This window comes from Colius striatus, chromosome 2, assembly GCF_028858725.1.
Source record: "Colius striatus isolate bColStr4 chromosome 2, bColStr4.1.hap1, whole genome shotgun sequence".
NCBI classification, from domain to species: Eukaryota; Metazoa; Chordata; class Aves; order Coliiformes; family Coliidae; genus Colius; species Colius striatus.
The window spans coordinates 52,826,304-52,841,026 of NC_084760.1; the positions used below are offsets into that span (position 1 = coordinate 52,826,304).

At 43.2% G+C, this 14,723-nt stretch overlaps 1 protein-coding gene across 1 annotated transcript; it reads left to right on the forward strand.

Moving 5' to 3' along the window:
* Nucleotides 1–5,739: 5,739 nt before the first annotated feature.
* CALHM6 (calcium homeostasis modulator family member 6) lies at nucleotides 5,740–8,734 on the forward strand. Its single transcript, XM_010197065.2, has 2 exons — nucleotides 5,740–6,261; nucleotides 8,308–8,734. The coding sequence occupies exons 1-2, from the start codon at nucleotides 5,740–5,742 to the stop codon at nucleotides 8,722–8,724; spliced, it is 939 nt and encodes a 312-aa protein (XP_010195367.2). The 3' UTR covers nucleotides 8,725–8,734.
* Nucleotides 8,735–14,723: the final 5,989 nt, after the last annotated feature.

Consider the following 14,723-nt stretch of genomic DNA (forward strand, 5'->3'; position numbering starts at 1 on the left):
AGAGACAGAGAAAAGGGACGTACTACCATGAACTGAATAACTCATTAATTACTTAAAGTTTAAAAAGACAAAGAAGGATTAATTGAATGAAAAAAGCACAGATCATCTTTTGCAGCATATGACTAGACAGCATTAGGCCACACAAACACACACATACAGAAAAAGAGTGGAACAGAATCAAATATCAGCTATTCAGCGACTCCAAGATGCAATGGCATCACCTGAAGATAGCAAAGACACATGGAATATAAGGCATTTATAACACAAGTATAGAAATATTTTGTGTTTAATGTGCCTAAATTTGCAAAGTAATTTTACGGCATTTCATTTTCCATAGTAAATGAAAAAGACTGAGCTTTGTTTTCTTAGAACTTAGTCAGCTACCCAGAGGGACTTATCTGATTACAAACGAGTTAACTCTATAATCCACCTCACTAAGACTCCTTAATTTCATCATAAAACCTGACAATTTCTACCTTCCTAATCCTGTGAAAATAGCATATATTTTCTTCTAAGGTCAGCATATGTTTTTCACTTAATGCACAGCTAACAAATAACTGCACAGACATGTTTATTCCTTAGAGACGGTAGATTAATGTAGATGGAGAAGTAAAGCCCTCACACTGCTGGTTGCTGTAGGACACATGGGCTGAGCTACGGGACCCTCTCTGTCCAGAAATGAGACCTGTAGTGGACAAGTAATGTTAAAAGAGCAGCAGTAAATAATAGCAAGAGAAAATTAGTGCAATGGCTTGTGTGACTCTGTACCAGAGCCCACCCATCAGAGCCTCTCTCAGAGCTACACTTGATTTTGTAGACCTGATTCCTTCCTACCCACTAAAGTTCATTTTCAGCCAAAAACTGCTAATAAGTGTAATGCCTTTAAATTACACAAATGCTTGTAAGCTGTACGTGCCCAGGCACACTGCTACTTCTCAGGCTCCTGCTTTGCTAAGTATTAGTACTGTTAATGATTTATGTGGTGCCACTGAGCTGTGTGACATTTCACAAACATGTAAGAAGACTGGTTCACCAGTAAAGTCAGAATAACTTCCTCAGTTTCACAAACTGTGGTAACGGGCCTCTGGGGGAGATCAGTCCACCTGGAGGGTAGGTACACATCTGCTTGAGGACAAGACCCCCACTAATTAAGCATTAATTTCATCTGGAACAAGACAAAAGGCATTATAAGAATTTTCCTGGAATAAAAAGACATTTCCATATGTCTTTCCGAATTGGGCACTGAAAAATGCAGCTTACGACTCTTTAACTTGAAGAAGCAAGTCCAGTTGTTTAAAAAGCAAAGCAGTGCTAACGGACTCTTTTCCTTTGCATCCGTGGAGGCGCAAGATTTTAGATTAATATCATGAAGAGGAAGTTGAGCTTGATTAGACTAATGACAGGAATTTGGGACAGGATGGGCCTTGGTGAGAACAGGGTTTTTTTCTGCCCAGAAAATATTTGAGATCCGTTCAGCTGCAAATAAAAGAACAGAAATTAAAACATCAAGTGGAAACTTGATAAAGTATTAAACAAGTCAATTTGTTCTCATTCATTTTAATAAAGTGTATTTCAAAAAGAAAAGATGTTTCAAATAAAAATAATAATTTTGTTCTTAAAATGTCTGTTTTCTTAATTCTGGCATTGTTTTAACCCTCCTCAGAAGGCATGACATTTAATGCAAAGCAATGCAAAACCAACCGTTAAATTGGAATTCTGGGTGCTTTAAAAGAAAACTATTTTTCTCAACACTTTCCAGTTAATGCTTTACAGCTGTTGTGGTGAGACAAGAGTTAATTTAGAGGGCAAGAAAGAACAGTGCTCTGAGCTGAACTGGACACTAAAAGGAGCCAGGCTTATAGGGCTCCACATTTCCCTGCCACTCCAGCTCCCATGGCCCCAAATGCCCTCCAGCCCTCATCAGGGCTCGCCCGGGGCATCGCTGGGCCTCACTGGACTCCTACCACGGCTACTCCTGGCACAGCTCCTCACTCCTACCACAGCTACTCTACTGCTTTCCAACCAGGGTGGTCTCTCCTCCCTTGCCCACCTCTTTCTGCAAGCATTTACCGGAAACGTGTTTGCTTTGAGGAGAGCGCTAAGCCTTTTTCACACAGAGCTCCCTTCCCTTTTCCCAGGAACCTTGTTCCTGAAATCATATTTTATTACAGATAAAGAAAACACAGCTAAAATTAGGTTCAGAAAGTGAAGTAGCAGTGTTTCTTGGCTGTACTCTTTCCCCTGTGCAGTCGTTATCTGCCTCAGAGAGCTGCTGCTGGTGTGGTCAGGTTCTTTTGTAAATCAGTCGTGCTCAGAGGCAGCCCATGTCCCTCTCTCCATGAAAAGGTGACTTTGAAATGGTTTCACCTTGCTTCTGTCGATTCTGCCATCCTGACGTCTGCTAAGGCTTTTTCAGACATGGTGAATTCTGATTTCAAGGTATGCTAACCTTTAGCTGCCTCTACGTAAAAATCAAGACAACAGTCTTTGCCAATAATAGAAAGTTATTCTAGATAGTTAAAAAAAACCCCGTCTCTTTTGTAAAGAACTGCAGGTATACTTGCTTAGTATACACTCAGATCTACTTTCTGCCTGAACAGAAAGCAAAACACCAGGTCAAAGTCAGGGTAGAGGCAGTGGCCTTCTAAGCGAAACCGAATCCTACCTTCATCTATAGGCTGATAGACTCTGAGCTGACTGAGATTACCCCTCAGGAGTGATGGGGTTTTTTGTTATTCCTACCTTGCTAAAATATCCACTCAGTGCTTCACAGGTGAACCAAAAGCAATTAAAATTCTAGCAACTATTACAAGGAAATAGAAACTAAAATCATGTTGGTATGCTGTTGTAGCAACCTGTGACTCAACTGCACCTTCAATGCCCTGTAAATCTGTTATAGTCCCATTTCCCCTCATGATAAAAATGATACCAGATTCCTAGAGAACAGTTCAGGTGGCAACATGGATTAAAAACCCCTGTGTATAATAAAGGAATACATCAGACATGGAACAACTAAATGCATTAAGGGCTCCTCAGGCTGGAAAAGAGGGAGCTATGGTAAAAGTGTTCAAGATTACGAGTCAATGCAGGGATCCGCTATTTTATCTCTTCCTCTTCCAGAACTTGGGGACGTCAAATGGGGTGGTGTCAAGTTTGAATGAAGTTTAAGTACACTTGCTATACAATGTTTTGGATGTTAAACAGTCTTGCATGGGTTAAAACTGAAACCAGACAAATTCACAGAAGGAATACCTCAACAGGTGTTTGATGCAAAGGAAATCCCTGAAATGCAGAGTTATGAGGTGTGAGTGTGTCCCTAAGTTTGCTTTCCCCTGCTCTCCTCAGCTTTCTACTGTAACCAAGAGGTGACCAAACTAACTCAGCCTTTAGTCTGGTTCACTCTGGCTATGTTTAAATCCTTTTTCATTTTATGTCTCCATACTATACTGCTAAATAACAACAATGCAAACTCTCTTTCAGACAATGGCAAACATTTCAGTTACTGGTATCTTTACCTTTGCAGCAGCAACTTGGTGCTGAGCACAGCAGGCACCCACACCAGTGCTCCCTGTTCTGGCAGCTCATTCACTCAGCTGCCCAAAGAGCAGCAAGGACCCTTTGGAAGGTTTAAATGACTCCCAAAGCTCATCACAAGTAATTTGGGTTCTCACAGAGTTTTGACAAGCCATTGTGTTTCCAACACGCTTGGTTCCTGCAGCCCTGAGTAGGGCATGGAGTGACACAGGCAGCATTATATCTTCCTGTCTTGCCTGAAGCAGCCTAAATGAAGCGGGCCCAGCTGGAGGCGATGTTTGCCTGACCCTGGGGTGAGGCTCTGGCTTTGTGGTTAACCTCTGCACCATGATAACACCCAGGAAGAATCCATGCATTATAAATTACAGCATTTGAAATCTCTTCAGGATGAATTCATATTGCTGATGCACCCATTGAGTCCAGAGAGCTTCCAGTTCATGCAAGAGGCAGGTGGTTTTGATTCTGAAATCCCAGAGGAGTGGCTGTGTCAGAGAAGATGATAGTGACCACCAGCTCCCTGGCTAGCTGCATACCTTGGGATCACCAAGCAAGTGATGACAGTAAATGACCATACTGTCCTCATGCCTCAGAGAGTTTCAGCTGTGTGGCTACAAGAAAGCAACAAAGCTTCACCTGCCTTAAACCTGAGTGATTGCCAGTTTACTTCATCTGGATTCAGACCAGACAAACCTTAACTGGGAGCCCTGCTGAGGTCCCTCAGGGTGTGAATGGAACCTATGGGCTCTGGGAGCAAATGTTTTCATAGGCAGCTCAGTCTTCCAAGCCCAGGGATCCCTTCCAGACATTTCTATTTGTTATGCAAACCTTTTCCATAATTTTTCCACTTGATGTCATCTACTTAGTGTCTGCTGGTTTAGGGGTGGATTTTCTACTGGGCTACAAAGCTGCCACTCCCTCCTGTGAAGGATGAAGTCCAAAGACTGATTCCTGGCAAATCGTACTCTAGTAATTGGAGCTTCAGTGGGAACCACTTCCTGGGTCATTGCTATGTGTACACTGGCTAATTTGCTCTGCTTTAAAAAATGAAACTGAAAAAATGACATGATTATAGTTGGATTTTCTTCCATAAGAGAACATCCTATATTGTATTGCTAATAATAAGGCAGGATAAAAACCCTTATCTTCACACTTTGAATCTGTTGCCTTACTGAAAAAAAATCACTAAAAAGATCACAGAATCATAGAATCATAGAATGGTAGGGGTTGGAAGGAACCTTTAGAGATCATCTAGTCCAACCCCCCTGCAGAAGCAGGTCCACTTACATCAGGTCACACAGGAACATGTCCAGGCAGGTCTTGAAGACCTCCAAGGAAGGAGATTCCACACCCTCCCTGGGCAGCCTGTGCCAGGGCTCCATCACCCTCACAGTAAAATAGTTTTTTCTTATGTTTTAAGTGGAACTTTTTGTGTTCCAGCTTCATCCCATTACCCCTTGTCTTGTCGCTAAATACAACAGAAAAAAGTGATGCCCCAACCTCCTGACATTCACCATTTAGATATTTGTAAATATTAATGAGATCCCCCCCTCAGTCTCCTCCAGACTAAACAGCCCCAGTTTCTGCAGCCTTTCCTCATAAGGAAGATGCTCCAGTTCCCTGATCATCTTGGTGGCCCTGCACTGGACTCTCCCCAGCAGTTCCCTGTCCCTCTTGAGCTGGGGAGCCCAGAACTGGACACAGGACTCCAGATGAGGCCTCACCAGGGCAGAGTAGAGGGGGAGCAGAACCTCCCTTGACCTGCTGGCCACACTCTTCTTGATGCATCGCAGGATGCCATTGGCCTTCTTGGCCACGAGGGCACATTGCTGGCTCATGGTTAGTTTATTATCAACCAGGACTCCCAGGTCTCTCTCTGCAGAGCTGCTCTCCAGCAGGTCAACTCTGATGCACGAATGGACACATGCAAACCGTTTTTATAGAAACAGTGATACATCTCTGTTGTTTTGATGTTGATTACTCATGTGGGTTTCCACTGTGGTCTCCACTTGACCTTGATACTGTGCAGCAAGCCTATGCATTTCAGTTTTCTCTAAGGAAAGTTGCTTCTGTGCCTCACTGTATCACCAGCACCAATAGAAAGTGAAAGCTCTGCAAGCCTAAGTGTAGCACTTTCAGAACACTTCTCTTTCTCTTTCTCTTTTCTGACTGAGATCTCAGTCTCCTCAAAGTAAGAAGCAGCAAAAAATGAATAAGTTAAGCAAGGTGCTGGATTTCTGCATCCGTCACCAGACTGCTCTGGGTTATGGCACCGTGTCTCTGCTGACAGCTGGCATGGAAGAAATCTTCTCATCTGTGGTGTTCAAGTGTCCCTGCAATTCAAAGAACACGATATATGGCTCTGTCTTCCTCATAGTGCCTGCCTTCATCCTCTTTCTGCTTGGCTACATGGTGAACACCAGGATATGGCTCCTGCTGACTGGCAGCTGCACTCAGGAAAGCTGCAGCTGCAACTTCTGGGAAAACTGCAAACACTACTGTGAGGTCCTGGTGAAGGTGACAGCCAGAAACTTGGTGGCTCCCCTCACTTGGATCGCAGTGGCCCTGCTAAGCACTGACTTCTATGAGTGTGCAGCCAGTGGGAGCAGCTTTTGGAAGAAACGTGTGTGTAAAGACAAAGGAACGAAGTGCTACGAGCTGCTGGTCAACATACCCTGCGGTGGGGAGTTACCAGTGAATGAAACCTTCAGCCTTCAGGCAGAATCTCAGGTAAAGCCTCACCACTCTTAAACCTATAGGCTTCAACCCTGGATGCTCCATGTATGGTGGCACCTGATGGGGACTGTAAACAGACCTTTTCTTTCAGGCTATATAATTGCCAATATTATTTTCATTAGCTGAAAAAAAGCTGCTAACAGGAAGGTAGTAGGTGGGTGTTTGTGCTATTTGCTGTTTTTGCATGTTTGCATGGCAATTGTTTGCCACTGCCATTTACAAAACCTCTTTCAAAGCTGAGCAGGGAATCAGCCTAGAGACCAGAACTCTCCACAGCAAGCTTCCTTCTCATTTAACTTAGGCATGGTGCAAATTCTTCTCTTTTTCCACTTTTATCCCTATAAATACCTCAAACTTTTGTAAGTGCTTTTTAGCTGAGGGAAAGCCAGGGTCACAAATAGAAAAGAAGCTGATGTCTCCTTGAAACAGAGAAGTGGTAGTGAAATAAGGACAGCTTGTTTGACCATGAATCCCAGCACTCAAACCTATTAATAATTTCATACTTATATGCTAGAAGAATAGTTAAAATACGTATATGTCTTGTTAAATTGTCCTTGTGCCGAAAGCAAACTGCATGATCAAAAAAATAGCGCATGTGGGTGGATTTTTTTTGTTTGGAGTGAATCAAAACTCCTGAATTTTGGCAACACTCCAGTTCTGTTTCCTGGTCATCGTCTTAACTCCAGTAGCAAACCAGGTTTTTCTCAGGAAAATCTTGTCTGGTTAATGGAGTTAAGTTTATAAGAGCCTATAATTATTTGGATTTTTATAAGTTCCTGTTGAGTACAGATGTATATTAAAAACAAACAAACTAAAAAGTGTTGGGGGGTAATGGCTTTCAGCTGAAAGGCTGTAGATTAAGATTGGTTGTTAGTAAGAAGCGCTTCCCTGTGAGGGTAGTGAAGCACTGGAAGAGATTGCCCAGAAAGGCTGTGGATGCCTCATTCCTGGGAGTGCTCAGGGGCGAGTTGGCATTCTGAGCAACCTGGTCTACTGGAAGATTTCTCTGACCATGGCAAGGGTGTTGGAATCAAATGATCCTTAAAATGCCTTCCTGCCCAAACCGTTCTATGATTCTATGAGGAATTTAGCATGTTGCTTCTTCAAGAAAAATGCTGAAAAGGGCAAAATCTATACCATTGAAATCAGATAGGGTAAGAAAGGCACAAAGTTAAGGAAGATTCTCAGTTACCAATAGCACACTGAAATCTAAAAGAAACAAAAGGATCAAAGAAAGTCGAGAAAAGTGTGAGAATATTTTCATTACTACTGACTTATTTTTAATATCTGATCTACTTTCAACAAAATTAAGAAACCAAAACAATGCAAACTCATTTTTCTTTAGCATCCAATGTTTTTCACTTGAAAATAAATTCAACCTGAGATGAAAGGGAACACTGTGTGATCTCTGCCTGGAGCTTCCAGTCAAGCACCTCGGGGTACTGGAGGGACCAGCATCTACTAGGACATTTGCTTTAGGTGAGGCCTCTGAGACTTACCTAGGGATGTCAAAATAATGTATAAAACAAGAATTCCCACATTTGACAGTCAAATCTGTGTACAGGACAATCGGTACAGGACACAGCTTTTCCCGTGTGCTGTGGAAACAGGCTATTTTTTGCAGGCTTGGACATCAGGGAGAGCACATACTTTCCAAAGCAGGTGAAACACACTCAGGCAGTCTAATTTGCAGCATTAGAAGTGGACAGGGTGATTCTGTACCCTCAGTACCATAAATCTGACTAAAACTGCAGAAACTGCTGGTCCCATCTTGCCTTTAAAGTTTAAAAGGGAGGAAAGAGCTTGACTTCACTGTGTTCACTCTCAACCCAACAAAACTGGCTCAGGGGTGCAGAAACTCTGTCAGGCTGTCTGTTTGAATTGTGTGCATTGGATCCTCACTTTCTGCAGTGAGCAGGCTGATAGTGACACTCCAGGGTGTCTTCGCTTACAGTTCTCGTTTGTGCTTCAATATTAAGTTCTGTGCTCCTAAGTGTGACCATGCAAAAGGAACATTCATGTATCCCTTTCTTTTCCAAGCTGATAGGATGGGTCCTGATAGCCTCCATCGTGACCATGGCACTGTTCTTCAAATGTGTGTACAACTGCTGCTCCTCAGTTGCCTATTTTCAACAAAAGTTCTGGAAAATGTACTTGAAACAGGAACGGGAGCAATTTGACACCAAGGCTGCTGAGCACGCAAGGCATCTGGCAGAAAGAAATATTACTTGCTTTTTTGAAACCACTGATCCATCACCGTTTCAGACTCCCAGCAATGAAGACTGGCGGAAGATTTCCTCCCTGCATACCTTCAGTTCGCAACAGGAGTATTACAGCATGATACACAAGTACGCTAACACACAGAAAGACAGCAGGGTCAGGGGTAGGGAAGGAGCGCAGAATCCTCCTATTTTAGGATTTGTGGCCAGAGCAAGTGAGAGAGAATCTGAGTTTTAATGAAACTTGATCTAGGTTGTGACCTGATCTAGCTTGACCTGCTTCTAGAGTGGGTTGGACTAGATGATCTCTAAAGGTCCCTTCCAACCCCTACCATTCTATGATTCTATGAAACGCGTCCTTTGTGAAGCTGGCGAGCTTTGAACCCTACTGGTTTAAAGCCTTGCTTTCTGCTCTTATTGGAATCTGCGTGATCTGTATGTAAGAGCTGATTGTGGTAACCCTCAGATGATTTGTTTCACAATACATTTTATTACTCTTGCTTAAGTGCATTTAAATAAATACATTAAATAAATACATCTGTCACTGCAACAGAAAAACAGAGTTTTTGTGTAGTGTTGTTTGCTAAGAGCCACAATGTGTAAAATAATTGGCACCCACAAAGATATCAGCACCTACTATGGCAACCTAAAGGGTGTTTCCAGCAGCTGGAGTAACAAAAACAAACTTTCATACTCAGCAGTATCAAACAGACAAAAAGGAATGGAAGTTTTGATAAAAAATTCAGCTTAGTTTATTAGGTCTCCCTCGACGATAGCTCTTTCAGTGGAGCTTATTGCTAAGCTCTAGACTAAAACATTTGCTTTCAGACAACTAGTTTCTCAAGGCAAGGACTGTACCTTTTAAAGTCTGGGAGGTAAACAGCATTTTGGAGCTAAAGGAGTCCACCAAATGACTTCCACTGCTTATCAGTTTGATCAGATGAACAAAAACATTCCAGTCACTTTACCTCTATGTGCACAGCAGCATTAGGTAATAACAGTGAAAATGAAAACATCCAAGGTGGTGAATTTTCTTTAGCACTGCCTGATTTTGATCACCCTTTTGTACCACACCTTCTTAATTATCCCTACCGCTCATTTCCTGTAACTGTAAAGTGCATTAATGGAAAAAAAAGGAATTCAAATGCTGCAGGGAAAACACACTCATGTTAAACTTCCTCTTTAGAGTCCATTTATATTTTTTTTTCTCAAAAATACAAAATTATACACAATGTTCTCTTAGAGAAATTGGCTGTTCTTGGTTTGGATGGGCATACACTTTCCTGGGTGAAAGACTGGTTAGACGGTCAAGTCTAAAGAGCTGTGGTCAATGGAGTTAAATCCAGTCGGCAGCCAGTCATGAGTGGTGTCCCCCAGGGCTCAGTACTGGGGCCACTCCTGTTTAACATCTTTATTAATGATCTGGATGAGGGGATAGAGTGCACCCTGAGTTAGTTTGCAGATGACACCAAGCTGGGTGGAAATGTCGATCTGCTTGAGGGTAGGGAAGCTCTACAGAGAAATCTAGATAGGCTGAATGGCTGGGCCAAGGCCAATGCCGTAAGTTTCCATAAGGCCAAGTGCACGTGGCCCACAACAACTCCCTAGAAAGCTGCCAGGTAGAGAGGGACCTGGGAGTGTTGGTTGATAGCAGCTGAATAGGAGCCAGCAGAGTGCCCAGGTGGCCAAGAAGGCCAAGGGCATCCCGGCCTGTATCAGGAACAGTGTTGTCAGCAGGAGCAGGGAGGTGACCATTCCCCTCCACTCAGCTTTGGTGAGGCTGCACCTTGAATACTGTGTCCAGTTTTGGACCCCTCCCTATAAGAAGGACACTGAGGTGCTGGAGAGGATCCAGAAGCAGGCTACCAAGCCAGTAAAGGATTTGGAGCACATCTCATATGAGGAACGGCTGAGGGATCTGGGGCTGTTTAGCCTGGAGAAAAGAAGGCTCAGGGGAGACCTTATTACTCTCTACAACTACCTGAAAGGAAGATGTAGCGAGGCAGGAGTTGTTCTGCTCTCCCTAGTAACAAGCACTAGAACAAGAGGAAATGGCCTCAAGTTGCACCAAGGGAGGTTCAGGCTGGATATGAGGAGGAATTTCTTTGCTGAAAGGATTGTCAGGCATTGGAACGGGCTGCCCAGGGAGGTGGTGCAGTCATCGTCCCTGGAACTGTTTAGGAGACAACTGGATGTTGCACTTAGGGAAATGGTCTAGTGGTTGATAGGGATGGGGCAAAGGCTGGACTCGGTGATCTTAAAGGTCTCTTCCAGCTGAAATAATTCTATGATTCTATAATGATTATGGATTTTAAAAATAAATAATATTAGATATAGGATTTTGTCTGTGGCATCAGTACTTAAGCTACACCTGGATGTCATTGACAAACATGCGATTTAACTTGGTAGAGAGTGGAGTGGGAGTGTAAATTAACATGTCTTGAGGGATTGGGTTTATGCATAACAAGACAGCATAGTTGAAACTTAGATTAATAAGCATTTCTATAAATTCACAATCCATGTCAGCAAATAATAATGTTCTCATCAAAGAACATCTAAGAAGCAAAGATAACAGGTTTTCTCTGAAAGGCTTTATTTAGAGAGCATTTTTAGAGACGTGAGTCAGATTGTTTGGGCTGTCCTTTCAATCCTCCCAGATATTTTCTCTTTCTAGACAGCAAATTCTAACTTGAAAACTATTCAGACAGATAGTGAGGAAGTCCATGAAGCTGTTTGTTACAGTCGCTTTCCAAGGCAGAGGGAAGGGAAGCACTATATAAAGTGCTCAGTCTTCTTTTCCTTTCAAGAAACTTGATGATGATCATAGAGTAACAAGCATCCAATTATCATATGAAAGATAAAATGGAACATTTTTAAACTGAATCGTGCTTCCTGGTGCCACAAGTAACAAACTGGACACTTGTTACTCAATATACTGAAGAGTTCATTTGTTCATTGATGTCCTGAGAAAGATGAAGTGTCATGGGTTTGTGTGAAACTATTTCTAGTAACAGGGGAGGGGCTGCAATGGTGGCTTCTATAAGAAGTTGCACGAAACTTTCCCTGGCTCTGAGTCAGATCCACCTCTGTGACTGAGCCAATTCTACTATCACTTTTTAAGGAGGAGCCAGAAGAAGAGGGCTATTCTTTCTAAGGGGTGGTGGAAGGAGTTGGATGAGAGAGAAGTGACCATGCAGACACCAAGATTGGTATGGGAGGAGGAGGTGTGCCAGAGCAGAGACTCCTCCTGCATCCTGTGGTGATATGGCAGCTGTCCCCTGCAACCCATGGAGGGTAACAACAAAGCTGAGGTCTACTGGCAGCTCATGGAGGAGCCCAGGGCAGAGGAGGTAACTGTGCCCAGAGGGGCCGTGACTCTGTGGCGGGGAGACAGTATTGGAGCAGAACGTGCCTGCTGTGACAGAGGAGACCCATGTTGGAGGGGTTTGTGAAGAGCTGCAGCCCTCGGGAAGGACTCACACTGGAGAGGTTTGTTAAGGACTGTATCTCATAGCAGGGACCCCTCATTCGAGCGGGTAAAGAATGTGAGGAGTCCTCTTCCTCCTCTGAGAAGGAAAGAGCAGCAAGGACCATTTGAGAGACCATCTGACCACATCTCCCATTCCCTGCCCTGCCTGCACCACTGAGGGGGGAGGAGGTGGAGATACCAGGAGCAGGGAGCTCAGCCCAGGAAGAAGGGAGAGGTGGGAAAATAAGATCTTAAAGTGCTGGTTGTATTTTTCTCATCATCCTGCTCTAGTTTTGCTTTCTGTCTGTTCTGTTTCCAGTAGGCAGTAGAAGAAACTGTTCTTACTTTCCTCATTAAGTTGAGTAGTGGAGTCTGTTTTGCCTGGAACTGTAATTGGCAGTGAGCTCTCCCTGCCCTTGTCTCAATCCACAACATCCTTGGTTATCTCTTCCCCTCCCATCTTACTGGGGCCTCCACCATCCTACAGAAGAATGTGGAGGGGTGAGTGGGTGGCTGCATGATGCTTCATTGCCAGCTGGGCCTGAACCACAACATAAATCTATTCTGGAATGTCATAAATGAGAAGGAAACAATGTCCTGGCCCCACTGTGAATCAGTGCCAAAACATTCCTTGACAATGGTGAGGCCAAGCTTTACCTTGGAGATAGAAAAAAATACATCAGGATAGACTGAAAGCCTCCAGGAACAAGTCATGCCTTATTTCATTTCCTGACAAGAAGCCACGGTGAAAACACCCTCAGAATTTGTGTTAATCCTTTCAGCTGCATCCAGGTGGGCTTTTGCCACTCATGCAGCAGCCAGGGTCTCATTTACCAAAGCTGCCTTGGGAGGACACGACTGGCATTTCTAGTTAAAATCAATGAGCAAAGGCTTCGAATGGGACTGTGATACATATCTTCAAGTTTGCTGGCAAGGATGACAATCTGTTTTTCACAGATAGAGTAACTTTTGAGGAAAGAAAAAAAATCTGTGCATATGGATAGAAGCAGATATTTATATATTGGTTTTGTATGCAGTCACATTTGACATTTGATTTTTCCTCACTTTTATGTAACACTCCTATCTTTCATAAGCAATTACATTTACAACAAAAGCAAGTTCAAAGAGAAGCTTTAGCACACTTGTGAGCCCTCTGTCAGACACTTTCAAAAGAAGGGCTTACACTAAAATGAACACCGAGGAACACTCCTGTGAATATGCTGCCAAGCAACACAAGCAAAAGATGCATGTGCATAGGGCAGCTAATGTCAGCAGTTAATGTATTTCCTATTATTTATTGCCATTTCTCTACCTAACATTTACTTATTCCATCTTTGGAATACAATGGATGAGCTGATCCAGTGTAGGAAGAAAACTCAAAAACCACTCACAGCAAAACACGTGTGCATTGAGTGTGTTTGCCCAGCACAGAGCTGAAGCAAGAGGAGTGACTGCTGCACAACCAGATGCACAGGCAGGATATGACATGAGTACGAGTTAGCATCCGGCCTGGCCGGGCAGTCCCACATCACCACTTGGCTTGATCTCAAAACTGTGCTGCCTTAACCGGCATTTCTGCTGTATATTTATTTGCACAGTGGAAACTTATCCTTCAAAACTTACTATGTCCAAGTAGAAGTAAAGTTTTCCCTGGTCTGTTTATCCTGAGATTCTGAAATGTAAAGAAACAGCTTTGATGTCCTACATGGAGCATCACTGTAAATGTTTGGCTTTGAAGGAAGAGAAGGAAGCTTTGGCCACACCAAAGGCAGTGTGGTGAGACTGCAAAGGCCTCAAAACGATGCTAATGGTCCTTGCCTAAAAAAATGTTGTACTAGCCAGCCCTGACTTTGCTAGTTTATGCCTGCAGATAGAAACTCTTTTAACAGGCCCTGAATACACAGTAGTCACTCTATGTGTCACTGCAACATGGTGACTGACGATTCTTGGCCAATGCAGACTTTATGTCTGGACAGTATAGGTTATTCACTTTCAATAATAAAAAGAGGGCAGTATTTGGTTAGTAGAATGTCGCTGGAAAAAGAAGGAAACATGGTCATTGCCTTGTAAAGAACCTTTTTGTGGTCAGCCAAAGACACCATGTGTCCATCTCAGCCATCTGGGCATAACCAGCTAAAATCTCACTGAGGGCTACTGCACAGGTAGTGTGCAGATCAGGCAAATTCCACAGGACCTTCGATCTCCGATTTAATAAACAACCAAAAAAAAGGATAGGGGAAATTATTACTGGTTGTAACACATTCTTACATGTTGTAACTCATTATTTGTAGTAAATAACAGTACATTGGGCTGAGCCCAAGGCTGGGTAATGAGTAAGGCTGGGTACAGTTTTGCTTCTGTACAAAATTGTTCTCTTAAAGTTCCATTGCACTACATCACTGCTGTATGACAGTGTTAACACAAATAAAAGGAGGAAGATTATAATGAGGATTGTTCAGAACCGTTGGGAATGAACCCTGCTGTCCCCAAGGTAAGAGGTGCCCCTCACTTAGAAGGATTAAGAGGGAAAGAGACTGAGAGAAAAATAGCAGATGTGGGTACAAATCATAATGAAAAAAATCAGAGTTAATTCTGGGCTTCACTGAACTGAACTGAGGGTTTGTATTTCAGTTTAAAATAAATGCTTTGGTGAGAAGGTGCTGAGCTGGCTTTGTGGGTAGAGTACCATGCTAGGACTTGGGTTTTTGTCCCATCCTTACCCAGATCTCTTGCATTACACTGGACAACATGAAACCTTTCCTACAACT